General features: G+C 42.0%; 1 protein-coding gene and 1 long non-coding RNA gene across 7 annotated transcripts in view; both read left to right on the top strand.

Moving 5' to 3' along the window:
* Positions 1 to 11,030, top strand: part of ASB7 (ankyrin repeat and SOCS box containing 7) — a 51,438-nt gene extending 40,408 nt beyond the window's left edge. For all 6 annotated transcript variants that reach the window (XM_075896947.1, XM_075896949.1, XM_075896943.1 and 3 more), the window contains one exon: positions 6,196 to 11,030. In XM_075896947.1, the coding sequence (XP_075753062.1) occupies positions 6,196 to 6,335 (140 nt within the window). In that variant the 3' untranslated portion in view covers positions 6,336 to 11,030. The remainder of the gene's footprint in view (positions 1 to 6,195) is intronic.
* A 3,113-nt stretch (positions 11,031 to 14,143) lies between these two features.
* Positions 14,144 to 19,988, top strand: part of LOC112546827 (uncharacterized) — a 115,641-nt gene continuing 109,796 nt past the window's right edge. The window contains exon 1 of the long non-coding RNA XR_012895705.1: positions 14,144 to 16,317. This is a non-coding gene — a long non-coding RNA (uncharacterized LOC112546827). The remainder of the gene's footprint in view (positions 16,318 to 19,988) is intronic.

Genomic DNA, 19,988 nt, shown 5'->3' with positions numbered 1-19,988 from the left:
CTGACATTTGTTTCAGTCATTCATAAATGTATCCGCTTTTCTTTTGGAATATGAAACCCCATGCTTGGTCTCAGGTCAAAAGTGATTTTTTTTTTCCCTCCCGCTCCCTGAAACCTAAACATGGAGCTCTATAACTTCACTCTCACATTATATGGATTGAACCTCTCTAATCTGGCACCTTGGGGACCTGACCGGTGCTGAACCAGAGAATTTGTCAAACCATGGGAGGTTTTGACAATATTGTCTAGCAGCATTGTCTTCCACTGCTTGCTGGGCTGTTAGAAGACTCTTAGGGATAAATTAGAATTAAATAACAGCACAGAACATGGAGATCCAGGACCAGTGACTGTAAACAAACTTTATGGGACTTTAAACTTGGCCATACCCATGCTAAGTGGCCATCCAGCTAAGTGAAATCATGCCAGGCCATGGATATTGTCAGGCTAGAGAGGTTCAAACTGTATTACAAAATTTAAAAAATCTATTATATGGCTAAATCCTCAGTGATCTATAATGAGCCACATCTTTTTAAAATTAGCATTTAATTTCCATGGTGGTGCGTGTCGTAGAAGTAGTATCACTGAAAGAAAGATCCAAATTCTTTGACTTCGGATCTACTAACTTCCAAAATGAGTTTTAATTTCTAGTATTACACCTTCTAGACTTCTCTTCTGCTGATTTTTTTTGTTTTAAAAAAAAACAAAAACAAAATTCAATTGTAAATGTACCTCTTTCCTGTTTTGTGAAAGACCTGCAAACAAAAGGTGAAGCTATGAAACTATACATATGAAGTGCTGAAGTATCCACAGAGTAAACTAAAAATAACAATTTAGACAGCAAAAAAACAAGCAGTTGACTCTCACTTTTAACAAGAGGACTGTAAAATTCAAGGGAACTTAAGTCCGTTGCATACCCTTGTCCACCCTGACAGCAAAAGTCAGGTTTTGCCAACAAAACTCTGGAAGTGTACATGCTACAATGCTCCTTCTGCCAAGAAAACTGTCCTGCTTTATCAACAAAATAAAACCACCTTGATAAGAGGCATACAGTGTTTTGTGGCAAATTCTATTGACAGTGTCAGACGCCTTGCTTGGCTATGTTGCCTTAAATGGCCTCCAGGAGGTGTCCTACAATGCTCATCCTGATCACTCTAATCAGCAGTTGGACTTTGCTGCCCTGCACCACAGTACACAGGCATCTGCTCCTCCCCCTTTAAAAGCCTGGCATTTTTGAAATTGCATTTCCTGTCGTCTTGGCATGGAAAGCTCATATTGCATATGCCCAGCTGAGTGTGGCAGCTCCACAAAGCATCGTTTTCCGTGGTGCCCCTACCTCCAAGCCCACAGCCCGGTGGATGATTCACAGGGCTGGAGGCAGCAAATAGTGGATCTAACCCCAAGGACAAAATCATGAAAATGGTTGAGTTGGAGGACAAAATGGAGCACAGGGCAGGGTTGTCCAGTGACCTGGCGAGTTGGCAGCTCTTTTCTACTCTGGAGGGGTCTAACGAGTCCCAGCAGTCTGTTGCAAGCATGCATGATGCAGAAGAGAAGAGCCCTGGTAAGTGATCTTTTTGACTTGATGTTGCACAGTTATGAGGTAGAACTGTCCTTGCACTGAATGCATTCTAGAAGTGGGCGAAGGGATAGCTGTGTACAAGACTAGCTGTGTTAGTGTGCTCCACATTCCCTTGTGCAGCGGAACAGTGTGTAAATGCACATTGAGATTTCATGGGAATCCTCTAGAGAGATCTCTAGGAAACTTTCCTGGAAATATTTGCCAATTCTGTGCCAAAGGTTCTTTGGCAGAGCTGCTTTGTTTCTTCCCCTGTTATAGGAAACTTTCCTGCACTGCTCATCAATCACTCACGCAGGAAAGACAGAATCTGAAGCCATATGCATGCAGGAGATGCACCCTTGCATTCTTGCTCACCCTCAGGAGTGAAATATCAACTTCAGTTACCCCAGTCTGTGGAAAATGGTGGCAGAATTAACAATATTGTCCCTAGTTGCCTGCACTGATCATCTTTAAAAAACAGCTAGACTCTTTGCACCATCTTGAGTGTCCAACCTCCACTCAGCCCAAAGTAACCATGTTTAGAGCGTTCACCAAGATGTGTGCTTTCCAAGGGACAGCGCAAAAGCGATTTTTATGTTAAAGGTGTTTTACTGTAATGATTCAGTGCTGTGTATGAACTAACAATCATGCTTCTGTGTGTTTGTGTTTCTGCAGATTTGCTGTCAGGGGAACTCCCTACACTATTGCAGAGTGTCTCTGCCAGATAAGGCAAAGCAAGGAGTGCATGTTCCGGAAGGTGCTCCAATCCTCAGAGGCCAGCAAAAGAGAATGCAGGGAGTGGAGGGAGACCCTGAAGGAAAATTTTAAAATAGAAAGGCAGGGCATAAAGGAGGGTGCGGAGCACATTGTAAAGGACCAGGAATGGCTCTTAAAAGTGATGGAGGAACAAACAGATATTGAAGTTCCTGATCACACTGCAGGAAGAACATGTGTGCTCATCCTCCCCTCATTGCCGCCAATGCGCAATTGCTTTCCGTGCCCTCCCCAAATTCTTCCCACACATTCCTTGTAATGTCTCAGAACATCTCTGTACCTCATTCACTCCACCCCTTGGACAGCTTCCAAAATGCTAAGACTTAAAATGCTAAGACTTAAACTCAGCTAGGAGAGCCTACGCTGCTTTGTGTTGTCCTCTTCCCCCGCACACCAAGCTTTTCATGTGTTGTTAATTGGTATTTAATAAAAATGACCTCTCTGAAAGACCAGAATCTTTATTTGTCTCTTACCCATGGTGGTTGCTGCTGGTCATAATACATACAGTCAGTTTAATGATTTAACTGCCTACAGGTCCCAGTCAGGAATCATCACAATTTTCATGCAAGGTGCCAAGTTGACAAAGTGTGGCAGAGTGCTGTATTATTAGTGCTCACTAGCAAAATGTTGCTTTAAAGCCTCCCTGATTTGAATAGTCCCCTTGGTGTGCCCCTCTAATAGCCCTTGTATCTGGCTGCTCAGATTCAGCAACCAGGTGATTCACCTTCATGCTCCATCCCAGAGAAAACTTTTTACCCTTAGACTCAAATATTATGGAGTAAGCAAAATGTTTTCCTCATTTACATCTAGTCTGCCATAAAGGCATCATCAGTGTACTTTTAATCTGCCAAACCCACATTCCAAGGTCATTCTGCACCTCCTCGGCCTATTGTTGAAGGCTGTTCAGGTTATATCCTTGAGGCTCTTTTATGTGCAAGGCTTTGAGCTAAGGGAATAAGGGGTACACTCAGTCTGCCGGGATCACGATGGGAATTTCAGTATCTCTCACTGGAATCTTCTGGTCTGGAAAGAAAGTCCCTGCTTGGAGCTTTTTGTATGGCCAATATTCTTGAAGATGTGTGTGTTGTGCTCCTTCCCAGCCGCCATGCATTGATGTCAGTGACACATCCCTGATGATCCACAAGTACCTGCAACATTATAGAGGAGTCTCCTTTTCTGTCGATGTACTCTGTCACAAGGTGGTCTGGAGCCAAAATGGGATTGTGTGCCATTTGTTGCTCCTCTGCACTTAGGGAATCCCATTGCTGCAAAGTCATCCACTGTTTCACGCACATTGCCAAGAGTCAGACCTTTGTAACAGAATGTGATGAATGACCCTTCACACTTGCATCAATGCAGCTCCAATGGTCGACTTCCTGATCCAAAGTGATTCATGAGCAAGTAGCAGGCTGGAGTTGCCAACTTCCACTCAGCAATAGCCATGAGCTTCTCCACTGAGAGTATCTTTCATTTTGTTGTCCTTACAGTGCTGGGGCACTCCTCACACAGTGCCAAGAAGCTGGCTTTCTGTAGCCACTGCTTATCATCCCAGGTTTACGTAACAATGTGATCCAACCAGACCGTGCTTGTTTCTTGAGCCTAAAAGTGATGGTCTACCATATTCAGCTGTTGCATGAATTCCAAAATTAATCTGGTATTGTTTCTTTCTTTGGCACACAGCAGATCAGGCAACTTGAATTCTTGTTCATATTGTGGGCTCATAATCTACTGCTTGATCATATGATACGGTCATAACAGTAACCACAACTGTAGAGAGCAGTGCAAGAGATAGAGATTGCAGGTACATGATAAATGGGCTGTTGAAAAATGCTGCAAAATGCAGTCAGAAGCCCCATGGAATGCTGGGAAGGAAAATTGTGTCATGGGATATTGTGCCAGCACCCATGATATGGTACAATCCTGTCTGCCGTCCCACAACTACTAGCTGCCAAAGGTGGCAAATAGCATAGTGGAAGAACTACCCACAGTGAGTGCACTACTTTCTGCATCGATGCTAGAGCACCAACAGTGTGCCTAGACTACAGGGTTTTGTCGACAAAAGTGGACTTTTGTTGACAAAACTATACTTGCGTCTACACTGCCGCTGAGTTCTGTCGACACAACGTCGACAGAACTCAACAGTTTTGTCAACGGCTGTAAACCTCATTCTATGAGGAATAACGCCTTTTGTCGACAGATTCTGTCGACAGAAGGCATTATTGCATTTACACTGTCCTTTGCGTCTACACTGTCATGTAGACAAAGCAACTGGATGTAGTCTAGACGCTCTTTATCGACAAGCAGTGTAATTATACCGGTTTTTAATTGTCAGCTTAACCTGCTCAGACAAAACTTTATGTACACAAGGCCTCAGCCTCCCATTTGGAAAGAAGCGATTCCAAACGTGAGATGAAAATGCCTTCAGTAAAGTGACTAACTCAAGTCTAAAGGATTTTATCACCTCCATTTTGTAGCCCCGTTGCCTGGTGTACATAGCTGTACTATTAGCATTGTATTGTTTACTTTATAACCCACAATTGCAGTAGTGTCAAATGCAATTTTATTAAAAACATTTCCTTTTTCGCGACAAGACCCTTATTTACATGTTTGCGACCTAGGAAATCTTGAAGAAACTGGAAAATATTTCATTTAAACTGTTCAGATTGATTTCTTCTGAGTACATTTGTTTACTTGTTTGAATAATTTTGTGAAAAATAACACAAATAGTTCTATTTAGTGCAATCCAGGCCTTTTTCTTTCTTTGATACGGCAAATGCCACCTTTCACCCCTAGCTATTAGGAAGATGACAAATGCTTGCTGTAAGGTTGGCTGATTACAGATTATTTTGAGATAGCAGTATAAGCATTTACATGTGTGTCTGTTGCCCAGTCTATTCAAAGTAATTGAAAACAAATTTTAAGATATTTCCACTCACACAGTCTGCTGCTTTTATGATGATTTAATTGTTTAGGGTGGCTTTTTCTTTTTTTCTTTCAGTGTAGGAAATATTTGAAGTTAAAACATTTTATGCACTGTATCTGGAGACGCACACAAACTTCAGGAGTCAAAGCATCCTATATCATTTATTTTGAGATGCTGCTGGCTATGTTAAATGTTTTGGGGGTAGATGTTCCAAACTGTTCAGAGTCCAGCAGTTCCATTTATAGATAATGACCCTAAATGGGAACTCAGTTCTTCAGAAAAATCTAGCCATTAATGCTTTGGCTGCCGTGATAGTGGTGGTGAATGGAGACTTATCTCCCAGGTTCTAGCTCACTCCACTGGGACATACGTATATTTTGAATGTGTTAGAAACTAAAAGCTTGGCTGGAGGCGGGGCGGGAGGGGCGATTATTAAACTTTGCCACATGCTCCTTGAATTGGTTAAACCTTACCCTTTGAATTCATTTTCAGTGCTGGTCATAGCAAAACATTTGTTATAAGGATAAATGGTTGAACTACTTGTACACGGGTAGAAAGGGATCAGAAAAGGTCATAATTGAGATTTTTTGCTGCATAATTACTTGAAAACCATTTTAGGCTCCAGTTCGCCAAATGCTTAAACATATATAAGCTCACATAAGTATTTATAAGCTCACATAAGTATTTATAATGAAATCAAGGGAACTAATGTACGTAAAGCTTTTTTTTTTTATGGACGTGCTTAAGTATTTTGGGGATTGGGCCCTTGGTTTTGTGAAGAATTATTCATTTTCTCAGTGGTTAAAAATAAACAATTACTAAGAAGAATTCCCCCCCACACACATACCCCAACAATGGTTTTAAACTATAAATAAACTTGTAAAGCACATCTTAAATGTGATTATATTGCTTAAATATGTTCTTTTTGTCTTTCATTTCAGGACAGCCCAGAAATTTGCAAGATCTATGCCGAATTAAAATCCGCCAGTGTATAGGCCTTCAAAACCTAAAACTGCTTGATGAACTACCCATTGCCAAGGTTATCAAAGACTATTTAAAACACAAGTTTGATGATATCTGATATCCACGAAGAAAAGAACACTGAGCAAGATTAGTTTTATTTCAGATACTTAGAGGCTTGTTGCCTTGCACAAAGTATATCCTATGCAAATTCTGATTTTTCTGTAAGTCAGAAGGCAGGTATACACTTCTTGGGTTTTTTATATCACATAATAGAAGGTCTTAATTTTTTGGTTTCTTGGTCCAAGTTTACAAGGTCCAAGCTTTCTATACAATATTACATTTTAGAATGTTGGGGTTTTTTTTTTTCTAAATGAGGAGTGCAGACTTGAAATGGAACATAGCATATTCAAAAGAAGTGATTGGTTGTGATTGGCATGCATAATCTGGTAAGCCAATTGAGCGCTTGTTAAACAAGATGAGGTTTGGCAACTGAGGCACCAGTCCTGTGAAGGGACCCATGTGGGCAGACCTTTATGTCCACATGATCTCTTTGATTTATGGGACTTTGTGTAGGTGTAAACCTCTGCCCATGTGTATCATTTTGAGAATTGTAACCATGGTTCCTGAGACATAGTGTACAAATGCCATATGGAAGCTTTTTAAAAATGCAGCCACCCTGTTCAATTTTAAAATGTATAAGTTGGCTCTTTTTATAATGTTCTTTTCTTAATTACTGTAGTTTGGATGTCCATAAATCCAGGATCTCTGCTTTCCTGATATTCTCTGTCAGTGGGCTATTATTTGTAACTATATTTTTAACAGTGACAGTACACTGCACAGAGTCATATGGTCTCTCTTTTTTACATTAAGTTAAGGGGAAACAAGTTGAGATTTTGAAGCCGATGGATTCTGTTTCTCATACAGTGCCTCCCGTGCAATAATATTTCTGATGTATTTTGTCCATGATTGTGTGACTTTTGCACCCTTTTGTACTTAGCCTCAATGCATTATTTGTGATGACAGGAACTGGTGCTTTATTGTAGCATTGATGCAGCAATGCTATAATGATGTCTCAGTTGCTGTTGCAATCCCTGAACTTGTTGAATGTATAATTTGGCTATTTAATTTCCCTTTGAGATGAAATTTTGCATATAGGTGGTTAGCTTGGATCTCTCTCTGAATGGCTATTATTTAGCTAAGTTATTTTTATTTTAAAGGGGTTACAAGTTTTTTGTTGTGCTCAACTTTTGTTTTTGATTTGCTTGAAGTTGACTAGGATGTAGTCTCTATTAATACGTGCACATAACCCCCATTAATTTGAATGTTGTATGTGCACTGACAAGAAAATAGTCCCCTTAGCATTAGAAGCTAAAATTTTGCAAACACTAAGTGGGTTCTTCTTAACCTGAAACTGGCAAGTGATTTCATTAGTCAAAAGTTGCTTTCGTGTTTTCGTCATAAGCATTAAGGAGACCTGATAAAGAGCCTGTTCCTAATTGTCAGTGGAAATAGGCTTCAGCCCCAAACAGACTTGGGTCAAAACTTGCAACCATTTCACTGTTTTTTATTTCTAAGGGATTATGGAGTCAGTATAAAGTTCTTGTCAATGTTTTCTACTCCTGCTTTGCCATGGTAGTGGCGCAAAAAATCCTTTTTTAATATGAGCAGCTCTTTCATACTAGTGATATCAGTGAAAGCTGGGAGGTCAGGGAAACCATATTGACTCTTTATTTTCACTGTCCCTGTCAAAAGCTTACATAATTAAAAAAACCTAAAACAGTGGAAGCAAGGGAAGCAAGTACATTTTGATTAACCCTGCTAGTTCATCCCTAATTCCTTGAAGCCAGGGATTGTAGTTTCCTCAAGCAGGAATCTTATTGCTAATGATGGATGCACAGGAACCAAGGCAGCAAGGATTATCTCACCCTTTTGTGCCTAGCCTTGCACAGGTTTCCAAACAATGAGTGATTTTTAGAGAGTCAGCGGCTCAGAGAAGGGGTAATGGGGTGTGGAGCCTTTCATCTCTGATTCATCAGTTCCAATCCAGCCTGCTTCATCAGTGACCAAAAGATAACAGCAGCCTGTAGAAGCAAGTTTGTATACATCCAAACCACACACCAGTCACCACAGCTATTGCTTAGACCCTTATTGGCAGCTTCAGCTAAGGGGCCAGAGAATAACTGGGGAAAACAACTTTCTATATAGTGCTTCCTACAGGTCATAGCTGAAGCATGTCAGTGGTATTATAGTGTGGAGAGAGAGAGAGAGCGTGTGCGCTGTTCAGTAGTATCTTTTAATTAATACTCAAAACACCGTAGGGGCTGATCTCTTCTGTAAATCCTGCAGTACCTAGGCATAATGAGGCACATTAAGGATGGGATTGCAGCTTTTTTAACTCTGAATCTTCAGTTTTGTTACATAGAAACAATCTCCACATTCTTTGTTTTAAATATTTACTATTGTTAATCTGCTTTCCTGAGAAACTTGTTTGGTTTTAAATCATTTTCTTTCCCATCAGTGAAAGTGCATTTTTACAGGAATCTTCTCTGAAATAATTTAGACTGCATTTTAGTCTGAATCCATAATAAGATAAATTATTTGTTCTGTCTTGCTGCTGTGACTTCAGAAAATTATGAAAGACCTTGCTGGTAACAAAAATGCTATTTAATGAAGAAGTGTGTCATTCCATTATTTATTGATTGAGGTTTGGTATTGTAATAACTGACATTTAAAGGAAACACTTTCACATTTTAGGCTAATGCAAAACCTTTCTTTAAAAAAATTGCAGAACCCTCATCCCCTTTAGTAAGATTAAATTGTCAAAGGACCTGATCCAAACCCCACTGAGAAAAGACTTCCACTGGACTTTAGATCAGGCCTCTTAGAGCTGTCCCTCAGCAAAGCACTTATGGTCTTACTGATAAGCACGTGCTTGAGTAGTCCTGTTGATCTCAGTGGGATTATGTATGTATAAACTGTAGCAGCACATGCTTAAGCTAGTAAAGTACAGGGTTTATTCATCATTCAAGCATAACTAGAGTTGAATGTTGTAGATCTATTCTGTTGTCACTCTCTTAACTGAGTATGATGCACAAATATTTAGAAAACACAAATAGATTTGGTTTTTCCATAATCTTTTGGAATAGAAAGTGGAAAGATGGGTACATAATAGAAATGTATCACACATCCTACTTCTATTCCTTTAATATACATTGGTGGTCATTTTACTGAATCTTAAAAGATAATAAAATTGGCAAATACACCAAAGAAACAGACAAGTAAAAGGTTCTGATCATTAATAAACTGCAAACCTCATCCTTTAAAAACAAAGCAGAAAGATGTTTGTAAATAAGTGTTTATAATTGTACAGCAGAGTAAGAGTGGTTTTTTAGATTATTTAATTACCATATTTCTAAACTATTTACTACATTATAGACAGTACTTGTTAGTTTGAAAAGCTTTTTGAGTGTGTTGGTTTTTTAATTCATTATCAGTCATGCTTGGAACAACTCTGGCTTGGGATAGCGTGGAGAATTTTTTTTTCTGGCAATAACAAGAGAACACATCTGGACAGAGAGGACTAACATGATTAATTTCTCATACAGACACCCTGAAGCAAAAGAGAACAGAGTTTGTTTACCAGAGTGGACCATGTGGAAATTTTAAATCTTAACTTCTTAATAAAGTTGATCCAAAGCCCACAATGTCACTGGGACGAGCAATTTACAATTTGCCCACAAATTTAGCTTCCATGCACCTTTTTCTGTTATCAATATCATGATGTATTTTGTTCTTCCTTCGTAATGTAAGTTCTGCTTTGGGTCAGTTTGAATTTTTAAAATATTTAAATCTGGTTAAAATCTTTTGGATTTGTTCTATTTATTTCCAATTGAATGTTTTAATAATATAACATCACTTTGCAACTTTCCCTCTATGTTTATCCTCCCTGAAAACTTTTAAAGCAGTACTGACAAGGAACAGCTTAATGATGTGTAAACTTAGCTGTTGAGGCTGAGTTCTGTGTTGAGATATGACCAAGTAGAAGTCATGTCTTACAAATGGGTCTCTCAATGTGCAGTGTCATTGTTTTTAATACTAAAAATTTGAGTAAGAAAGGCTACTTCTAAACATATCATTCAGGTGGGAACTGAGAACAAAGAGCAAGCTTGGGTCCACAAGGAGCCTTTGAAAAGTACAAGTTATGACTTTCTTAGGGGTATTCAGAGGGTAGAGAGGGGTGAAACTGGATTAGTTCCCTAATCATTGTTCAGGTAGCCATTACAAAAACTATACATTATTAAAAGCTGGTGGTGAAAGGGATGTTTCCCTATTAATGGATTGCATACCCTTGAGGAGCAAAGTACAAAAACTGATTCTGGATGTGCAGATTCTGTGCCATACATCACTACACACCGCTTAATGATGTTCCTAACAGAGTGGACAGATTTGGAAGACGAGTGAATTTTCTAACTGCTTTGTTGTCATTGATGTTCCTGTTTATGTATCCTATTTCCTGCATCTGTTCTTTTGTCAACTGAAAAACAATTAATGATACATGCAGTTGTTTACATCAGTGATGGGTTTGCAAGCTGTTAACAAATAAGATTACGCATAGATAACAAAGTCCAGTGTCCTCCATATACCTGCATTACTAAGAGTTGTGCTTTGTGGTAAAGTATATTTGTTTTTCACAATGCCAGAAAATGATTTTTGCAAACAGTGAAAGCAAAAATTGAATTGTTGCCAAATGCAGAATAGCCAGCAGTGATGGGAGCTAGGAACCTCTTGAGTTCTTTTCTGGCTTTTCCACTGATTCTCTATGAAGCCTTGGCCAAGACCCTTCACCACTCTCCCCTCTGTTTCTCATTGTGACACTAACATCTCTGTGAGGGGTTTGGAGCTGTATTTTTGAAACCACAAAATGTTATACGTGTGCTGAAATTTTCTTTGCTACTGTCAGGGGCAAGTGTGAATTTTTTTCTGTTCTACTTCTTGTTGACTTCAATTTTAATATAAGTTTGGTTTATTAGCTTAATCTCATGAAAGCAAGAAAAGCTGGAACTGTACATTAGTTCACTATTACATTACTCACAAGGCTAAAGATTTCCTCAGTCACTGGATTCTCTAGGGAGCCACACCAAACGTGGGCAGTCATGTATAATGGGAACCTAGAGCTGCACTAGCTTGGGCAATCTTCACAGCCCCAGGGAAGAGATCTGTATGTCACCTTCTTTCTGCTTACTTGTTGCAGCTCCACCGAGTTTGAGTGCTTAGTTTGGGCTCACAGGGAAGACTGGGAGACTGCTGCGGAGTACGTTGATCTCCCTCTGCATGAGAGGGGTGTGACCAAGGTTCCCTCTAAGCTGCACAGTTTCTTAATAAGCCCTGTGCAAGGGCTCAGGGCTGCCACGTACTGAGCTGCCTCAGCCAGGGGAGAAACCCCTCTGTCCCAGCCACAGCAGCTTTTGGGTATACAGCTCTGGGCTAATGGAGGCTCCCTTAGGTCAGGATCCTAAGCTGCAGCCCCTAAGCACCCTGTGTTGTGTGCCAGTCTTTCCTGGTGGGTGGGGCAGGCATGGAGGCTGCTCTGTGTGTGCTGCTGCTCTTTTGAGCCCCAGCTGAAGCCACATCGCCTCATGCTCTGGGAAGCTCTGTCCCTGTGGCTTCCATTGGCTAGGAATTGCAGCCAGTGGGAGCAGCAGGGGGCGGTGCCTGAAGGTAAGTGTGAGGCAGCACGGAGCCACCTGTTTTCTCACGCATGCGCGCGCGGGCTCACACACACACACACACACACGAGCTGTCCCCAATAAGCACCCAGACACAATCCCTCTCAACCATCCTAGCTCACTCCTAGACCCCACCCCAAATCTGAGCCCCTTTTGCATCCTAACTCCTGCCCCAATCACACCTCTCCCCCCACCCAACCTTGAGCCTGCTCCTACACTCCAAACCCTTTGACCTTAACCTGGATCCTCCTACACCTCAAACACCTCATCCTTAGTCCCACCCGAAAATCTGCACCCCCCAGCCAGAGCCCTCATCTCCCCAACCCTGAACCCTCTCCCACACTCCAAAACCTTCAGCCCCATCCGCTGCCACAGACCATCCATGTGCTGAATAAATGTTGTTACATGCACCAGTGTAGAGGTAATATGTTGCACATCTCCATATTGGTGCATATAACAAAATTAATTCCACACATGGACATAAAAAATTAGAGGGAAAACTGGGTGTGACCCATGTGCAGATGATCGTCTTCGTATATGGATATGGAAGTACAATCAAATTCCTCTTAACTTGCCTATTGTTACTAGGTGGTGGCACCTGAATTGTCCTGTGTGATAACTGTTTGAGAACAGGCTCTACTGGAATATGCACCCCTTACAGAATTGCCTTGATTCTGTGGTTTTATAGCAAGGTACACTCAAGGGTATAATTTTGTCATTTCTTAAACAATTGCATACAAAATAAGAAATGAAACCAGAACTGGCTGCAAAATAGAAACTGAATAACTAAAAACTAGATTTATATTTTTTACCAGCCACCTATAGCAAAAGCTTGTAATCATGCTGCTCCACTTATAACATCTATTAATATAGGATACCGAATGCACATTCCTAAAATATATAGTAAGGTAAGAGTAGTGTCTGTGAGACTCCATTTGTTCAAGAACCCCTCTTAAATGGTAAGAGCTAGGACCACCAAATTTGGAATGCAGCTTCCTCTTCTAACTTAAAGCAAGGTCAGGGTTTGGTTGTGCCAGGATAATGGAATATTTCTGGAATTTGATTGTTTCTCGGGAAAGGGAGGAATCTGGCAGGAGGGAGTTATACTGTAGAATGACCACAGAGGGCAGTAAGGAGCCAGCGATGGGAACTGGGACAGCTGTAACACAATTGGGCTGGCAGGGATGTAGAAAGGGACAGCTTTCTGTGTGTGTGTGTGTGTGTGTGTGTGTGTGTGTGTGTGTGTGTTCATACAAGTCCTTGGGGGTGGGAGAAACAGGATTTCTGCTTTCCCTAAAAATAGGAAGATAGATAACCAGTAGGTTTAATTCAGTTTCTCAATGTTAACAGGAAAGATTTGAAATGTTGCTTTGAATGAATTTTTTTCACAGACAATGGGAGCACCCATTGGTTTCTCTCGCAGTATGTCTACTCCCACTTCATTAGGGCTCATCCACCTTTACATCCACTAATGTGATACATGCCATTAAATGCCAGCAATGCCCCTCTGATATATATATATATATATAGGCTAAACTAGACAGTCTGCACCAAAAATAAATGGACATCAATTGGACATCAAGAAATGTAACACCACAACACTGTAAATCACTTTAATCTCCTTGGACATTCAGTAATGGTTTTAAAAATAGCCATCCTTCTCCCAAAAAAACCCCAAACCCCTCTTCAAAATCCAATTACAAAAGGAAACAGCTGAAATGCAATTCATTTGCAAATTCAACACAATCAAATTAGGACTGAATAATGATTTAAATTGGTTATCCCACTACAAAGGCAATTTCCCCTCACTTGGTATTCACATCTCACCATCAACTGCTGAGAGGGAGCCACTTCCATCCTGAGTTAATTAGTCTCATTAAGGCTGTGTCTAGACTACATCCCTTTTTGTCGAAAAAGGGATATAAATTAGACACTTCAAAATTGCAAATGAAGCCGGGATTTAAATTTCTCATGCTTCATTTGCATAATGGCAGCTGCGTTTTTTTCTGAAAAGGGGCTTTTCAAAGGAAAAAGTCTGTTTAGATGGGGATCTTTCGAAAATAAAACACTTTTTGAATGATCCTGTATTCCTCAAAAAATGAGGTTTACAGGATCTTTCGAGAAAGGGATCTTTCAAAAATAAAATCCTGTCTAAACAGCTGTTTTTCTTTCAAAAAGCCCCTTTTTGGGGAAAAAAAACCAACCTGCGGCTGCCATTATGCAAATGAAGCACGGGAAATTTAAATCCCGGCTTCATTTGCAATTTTGAAGTGTCTAATTTACATCTTTTTTTCAAGAAAAGGGATGTAGTCTAGATAGAGCCTAACACTGGTCCTAAATTTGATAAGTGTAAGAAGTAAGTATGTGTCCCTGTCTCTGTAATTTCCATTCCAATTGATCTGACAAAGTGGGTTTTACCCACAAACGCTTATGCCTGATCAATCTCTAAGGTGCCACAGGACTCCTGTTGTTTCATTAGAGAAGTGTATCCTGAGTAGATCTGTTGAAACAAGTAGTCTCTTCTTTAAAAAGGGAGGGAGTAGGGATTTTAGGCCATTATTCCTTCAAGGAAAACCTATGCAGCAGGGGTAGCTAACGGAGAAACTCTTTGCTTATAATCATATGTGTCACTGCTCTTGGGGTATTAGCAGCTTCTCCATTGGTCTCTGAGCTTGCACTCAACTTGTATATCTGTCTTCTGCATTCATGCAGCCAACCCTCTACTTAATGCTTAATTAAAAAAAAAAACCCTTCAAAATAGAAAATCTAATATGGGTTTGGTTATAGCGTAGGTAGGGCTGCCACCCTTCTAACAACGGACTCAAAGCCTCAAAAATAAGGCAATTAAAATGTAACAGGACCTTCAGGCCTGCCTATTTATGCCTTTCCCCTGTGGAGTTATTGTTTTCAGGCCCTCCTGTGGGGGAAATCCTATCTCAGTAGCTGCCTTTTTACATTCACCCACCTCCTGGGGAAGCCATTGGGAGCTGCCATACAGGCCTGTGGTGGCCTATGTTCCCTCACCCTAGGTAGGAGAGCTCAGTCTCCTACAGCTTGTCTGATAAAGGCTGGTGAAGCTCTCAGCCCTTTTGTACTCGGAGCTTTCTTGTTCTGGGGTTCCCCATGTGCCTTTGCTCCCCTCGACTTTGGCCGTCCCAGGACCAGTCTTTTTTCATATGTCTTCAGGGACTACCTGGGTGGCGCCTATTGGAAGGCTGACAGACTGCCCGGCCCTAGGGCAAGGTGTGCTGGTGGGGGAAGATGCTTTTTGCTCCCAGATGGGGTGGGCTGCGGGCAACCAGCCCTCAATTCCATCCAAAGTGGACTGCACTGGTCCCTTCCCCCTCCGCCAGCCCTGAGAACCACCCAGAACGTTCCACTCCAGCAACGATGCCCTGCAGCGAGGGCAGCCGGGAACCTATTGAATTACGTACTCAGAAGGAGCAGATGACTGAGGGTGGAAAGAACGGGCAGGTGGCGGAGTGAGTGGTGTCCGAGAAGTATGGGCCTCATGACGGCGGGTGGAAAGACAGGGTGCCGTGAAAGGAGGACTGAATAAATGCGGATTGACAGCTGGAATGAATTTGTGGCATGGTGAAAGGAGGAGGAATGGGCAAGGGGTCTGAATTCATAACCATGTCAGTACATTCAACTGTTATTGACTGCAGATGATGGCAAGTTTGATTCATACCCTCCCCTTCTCCACTTCCAGGCACACACTTTACCACGACCACGACCACAACCACCACACGTTATATCGACCATATACTGCAAGTTTACCTCTGTCCCTCCCTCCATGCCTCCTGTCCTAGGGTTAGCCTCTCCTCCCACCTTTACCCAACTATTCCTTCCGTTCCTATGCAGTTAAGTGACTGTAGTTTGGTAAAGAAGTAGGGGAGGGGAGAAGATTGAGGGTGGTTGTTATTGAGTTATTGTTGTGGTGTGTGGTCTGTGGCATATGGTAGTTGCGGTAATGGTAAGGTGTGTGTTTTGTGGGTGAAGAGGAAGACGTGTGCTATTTTCACTTTTGTGATTTTTCTGGCTTTGGGCCAGGTTTGGGGGGCGTGTTAGAGAGAGGGTAGGAAGCTGATTGTGTATCCATCGTGTACAAAGCAGAAAAGTTGCTATTCAGGATATAACATGGTTCCATTTTTTTTTTTTTAGGTGTTAGTGCTTTTAGATACACTGATTATTTCTCTTTGTTTTGTTCAAAGACTTGCGCTGCTTCCTCATTGAAGACCAAACTTCCTGTGCGCATCTTTACAGAGTTAATGCCATGTTTCAACTCAGTGGGACTCCAGAAAGCTGATATTTCAACAGGTTTAACAAACATGGACATCAGCACAACCAGCTTATTGGTCAAACTGGAGGAAGGTAAAGCAAAATATCGCAACAGTTACAAGACTACGCTACTCCCCTATTTATTGGTTCAAACTGAATATACCTGAACCTCTTTAATCCAGCAACCCTGGGAAATAGGATATGCTGGATCAAAGATTTTGCCATGCTATGGAGGGCACTATGGGGTCTGGGCATAAGGGGGTGGGGCACTTACCTGCCACTGCACTCCCCACTGCTCCCAGACACCACCCATGGCTGCTACGGGAGTGGTGGGGAAAAGCCTCAGGGGAAGTGGCTTTGTGTGCTGCCAGTCCCCCAACTGGGGTGGAGGGAAAGCGGCAGCACATGGAACCACCACCTCCCCTGGTTAGGGACACACAGAGTACAGAGATTTAAGTGTATTTTGATGCAGCTTCTAATAGTTTTTTATTGATGTCAGTGAAATCCACGGCAGTGTGTTTACAGGGCCTAGCGAAAATTATCACTTAACATTAGAAAAAACTTTGTGGGCTATTCCAAACTCGCCTTTCTGTGAAAGATCAGAGATGCCAGAAGCTTTCTGTTTTATCTGACAAGTGGATTCAGAGGTTTCTCTCAGGCTTGGGTGGCTTCTTTTCCCCTTTGTTGCTAGGTGAGGGATAATATATGGATATTTTTTTTCCTAAAGCAGTTTTGCATGAATGTGTTGGAAACAATCACTCTCAAGCGAAGGAAAAATGTGAACCACCCTTGTGGAACACTGTCTACACTACAGACCTTCCTGTGCTGCTGTAGGGCCTCCCATCTAGCTGCTCTATGCCTATAGGAGAGAACTCTCCTAGCCGTCTAATTAAACCACCCTCAAAGAGCAGTGGCAGTGGCAGCAGGGGTGGCCGACCCGCGGCTCTCGAGCCGCATGTGGCTCTTTGCTCAAAGAAATGTGGCTCTTGCTAGTTCGCAGCTGAGCACCTGGACTGCTCACGGCTGCTCTGCAAGCATGCTCCTACGCCTGGAGGGAGAAGCATGTGGCTGAGGTTCTGGTGAGACCCAGGCATTGAGTTAGAGGGGTGGTGGGCCTGGATCTAGGGGGGGAGGGGAGGAGAATTGGGTTAGAGGAGGAAATGGGGGTGTCTGGCTTTGGGGGAGGGGAGGAGTGGCTGCATTGGGTTAGAGTGGGGGGTTGGGGGTGCCTGGCTCTAGGGGAGGGGTGGGTGCATTGGGTTAGAGTAGGGAGGCTGGGAGTGCCTGGCTTTGGGGAAGGGCATTGGGTTAGGGCGGGGCGGGGAGCTATCTAGATAGATATATAAAAATAAATATATAATACGTGGCTCTCTTAACTCTATCCACAGCTATTTTGGCTCTTAGTCTCTAGTTGATTGGCCACCCCTGAGTTAGAGAGTATCTCCCACCAACATAGAGCTGTCCACACCGATGCTTTTGTCTGTAAAACTTACGTCAGTCAGTGTGGGGGGGGTTTCCACACCATTGACCAACAAAAGTTTTCCTGACAAAAGTGCTCGTGTAAACATAGTCTAAGGCCAGGTCTACACTGAAAGGGAAGTTGAATCAAGATACGCAGCTCCAGCTACATTAATTACATTGCTGGAGTCGGCTTATCTTGATTCAAGTTTCCCCAACGTTCCCACAGCAGGAGGCTGATGTGAGCAAACACTCTCATCAGCTTCCCTTACTCCTTGGAGGAGCAAGAATACTGGCTGCTGCCGGAGTGCCCTCTGAGTTTGATTTAGTGAGTCTTAACTAGACCTGCTAAATCGAGCTCTGGAAGATCAATCGCAGCAGCATCAATCTTCCGCTGAGTGAAGACACGGCCTTAGTCTCACTTAGTCAGATCCCTTTTTTGTTGAAGCCAAGTGATATTTTAAATATTGACTTTTAATGCTGAGAGAGTCAGACCCTTTATCTTTAATGGTCATTTTTTCTGCTGACCTGGTGTCCAGTTTTGCACTCCTTATTCAATACTCTGTTCAATCTTAGTTGTGTGGGGAGTTCTTTAAGCTACACGGCAATCATTCTCACTTTTAATATGTAGTTGAACTTAACTGTTTGAACAATGGCACATGTATGACTTGAATTCTAAAACCAATCTACCCTGTTCAGTATACTTCTCTGTTCTTAATTGTGACTCGGTATCTTATCTTTTGAAAAACAGACTGGAATCCTTAGCTTATCAACAGGTCTGCTTACATGTAATAGCAATGCTGCTACTTTGTTCTGAATCACTGCATTTGTTGGCAATAACTTAATAACTTTGTTCTATCCTCTCGCAAGTGTATTTTACAAAATTCTGTACTCACCTGCTGCATGTATTTTGGGTTTTGCTTTCAAATTTCCCTACTGCCTCCAGAAGGGATTACAATATATTGTGTTCTCATTGGATTGTGTGGCTTTTACTTGTATTGGTCATGTAGAATGACTGTGCTCCTAGAATGGGGAATCGTCTGTCATCATTCTGAACTGCCTCTGCATCATATTAGTCTTCTTTGTACTAAGACACACCACAAAGGCTTTTTGCTTGCTTGCAGCTGGGGTCAGAACCAGACTGTTTCCTCATTGACAGGTAGGGAGACCTCCTTCTGAAAATGCTGCTTGTGTTGATTAGCCTCTATAGCTGAGGCCGTTTGTGTCAGGTGCCCCTATTACAAAAGGAATATTTTCCAGGTACATATATTTCAGTAAAGCCTTGTCTACATGATGAATATTTCCAAGTTCACAATTTATTTATTTTGTGTTAGCTGGAACATATGCTATTTGCTGTAAAGTAGTCTGAGATTAGAACTCCCCTCCCCCCCCCCCCCCATTTTTTAATTCTGCAATATATTTACCACTATGTCCAGTCAATAAGACCTTTTGTTCTCTGCTGAAATGTTGTCCTGCATATATACGTATCTGCTATGGCCAGGTTCTCAAAGGTATTTAGGCATCTTACTCTCCCCTCTGGACCTCTGAGTTTTGATAATAATCATCAAACTTCTGGGAATTGACAAAAGAGATCCGTGCAAGTTATAAGCAAAGGGCAGACATTGACTATGACAGCAATAGCCCATTACCCATCTCAGTTTTGTGACCAATATGATGCACTAATGTAAAAGCAGGAAACGGAAAATAATGCAGGGCTATTCCCTTGATGAGTGTGCTTGTCTGTCTAGAAGTGTACTTCAGTATAGATTGTAATGTAGCATTTGCTCTTAAAGCAGCTAGAACCAGCCAATGGGAGTATAGAGCTGGTGCTCAGAGGGAGGGCAGTGCGTCGAGCCCTATGACCCCGTGGCTAGGGGCTGGACTGCTGTTGCCCGCTTCTGAAGTGCAGTGTGGCCCCTAGTGCCAGAACAAGCAGGAAGCTGCCTTAACAACCCTCGCTAGTCACCCAATCACCCAGTGCCCGGTATTCCACGACCTAATACTGGGTTGCAACCCCTATTTTGAAATCCACTGCCCTATAATACAGGAGAGAGGTTCAGTACAGTTCTGCTGCCAAAATGATGCTTTGATATCATAGCTTTGACTTCTGCTCTTCTGGAAGCTTAATGGCCATAAAAATCACTTCGTGCAAGAGCAGTGACTGTAACAAATAAGTTGAACTAAACCATCACTTTTTGTTCACTTTTACTGATTACACTGCTCTTGCCTTATGACAGAGGCTAATACAAAGAACGAGACGCCGATGACTTGCTTTAAACTCCTTGTCTGATTAAACTGAATACTTT

Source organism: Pelodiscus sinensis, chromosome 14 (assembly GCF_049634645.1).
Source record: "Pelodiscus sinensis isolate JC-2024 chromosome 14, ASM4963464v1, whole genome shotgun sequence".
In the NCBI taxonomy this organism is placed as follows: domain Eukaryota; kingdom Metazoa; phylum Chordata; order Testudines; family Trionychidae; genus Pelodiscus; species Pelodiscus sinensis.
The sequence above is the reverse complement of the archived record's forward strand: the minus strand, read 5'-3'. Positions and strand labels throughout refer to the sequence as shown.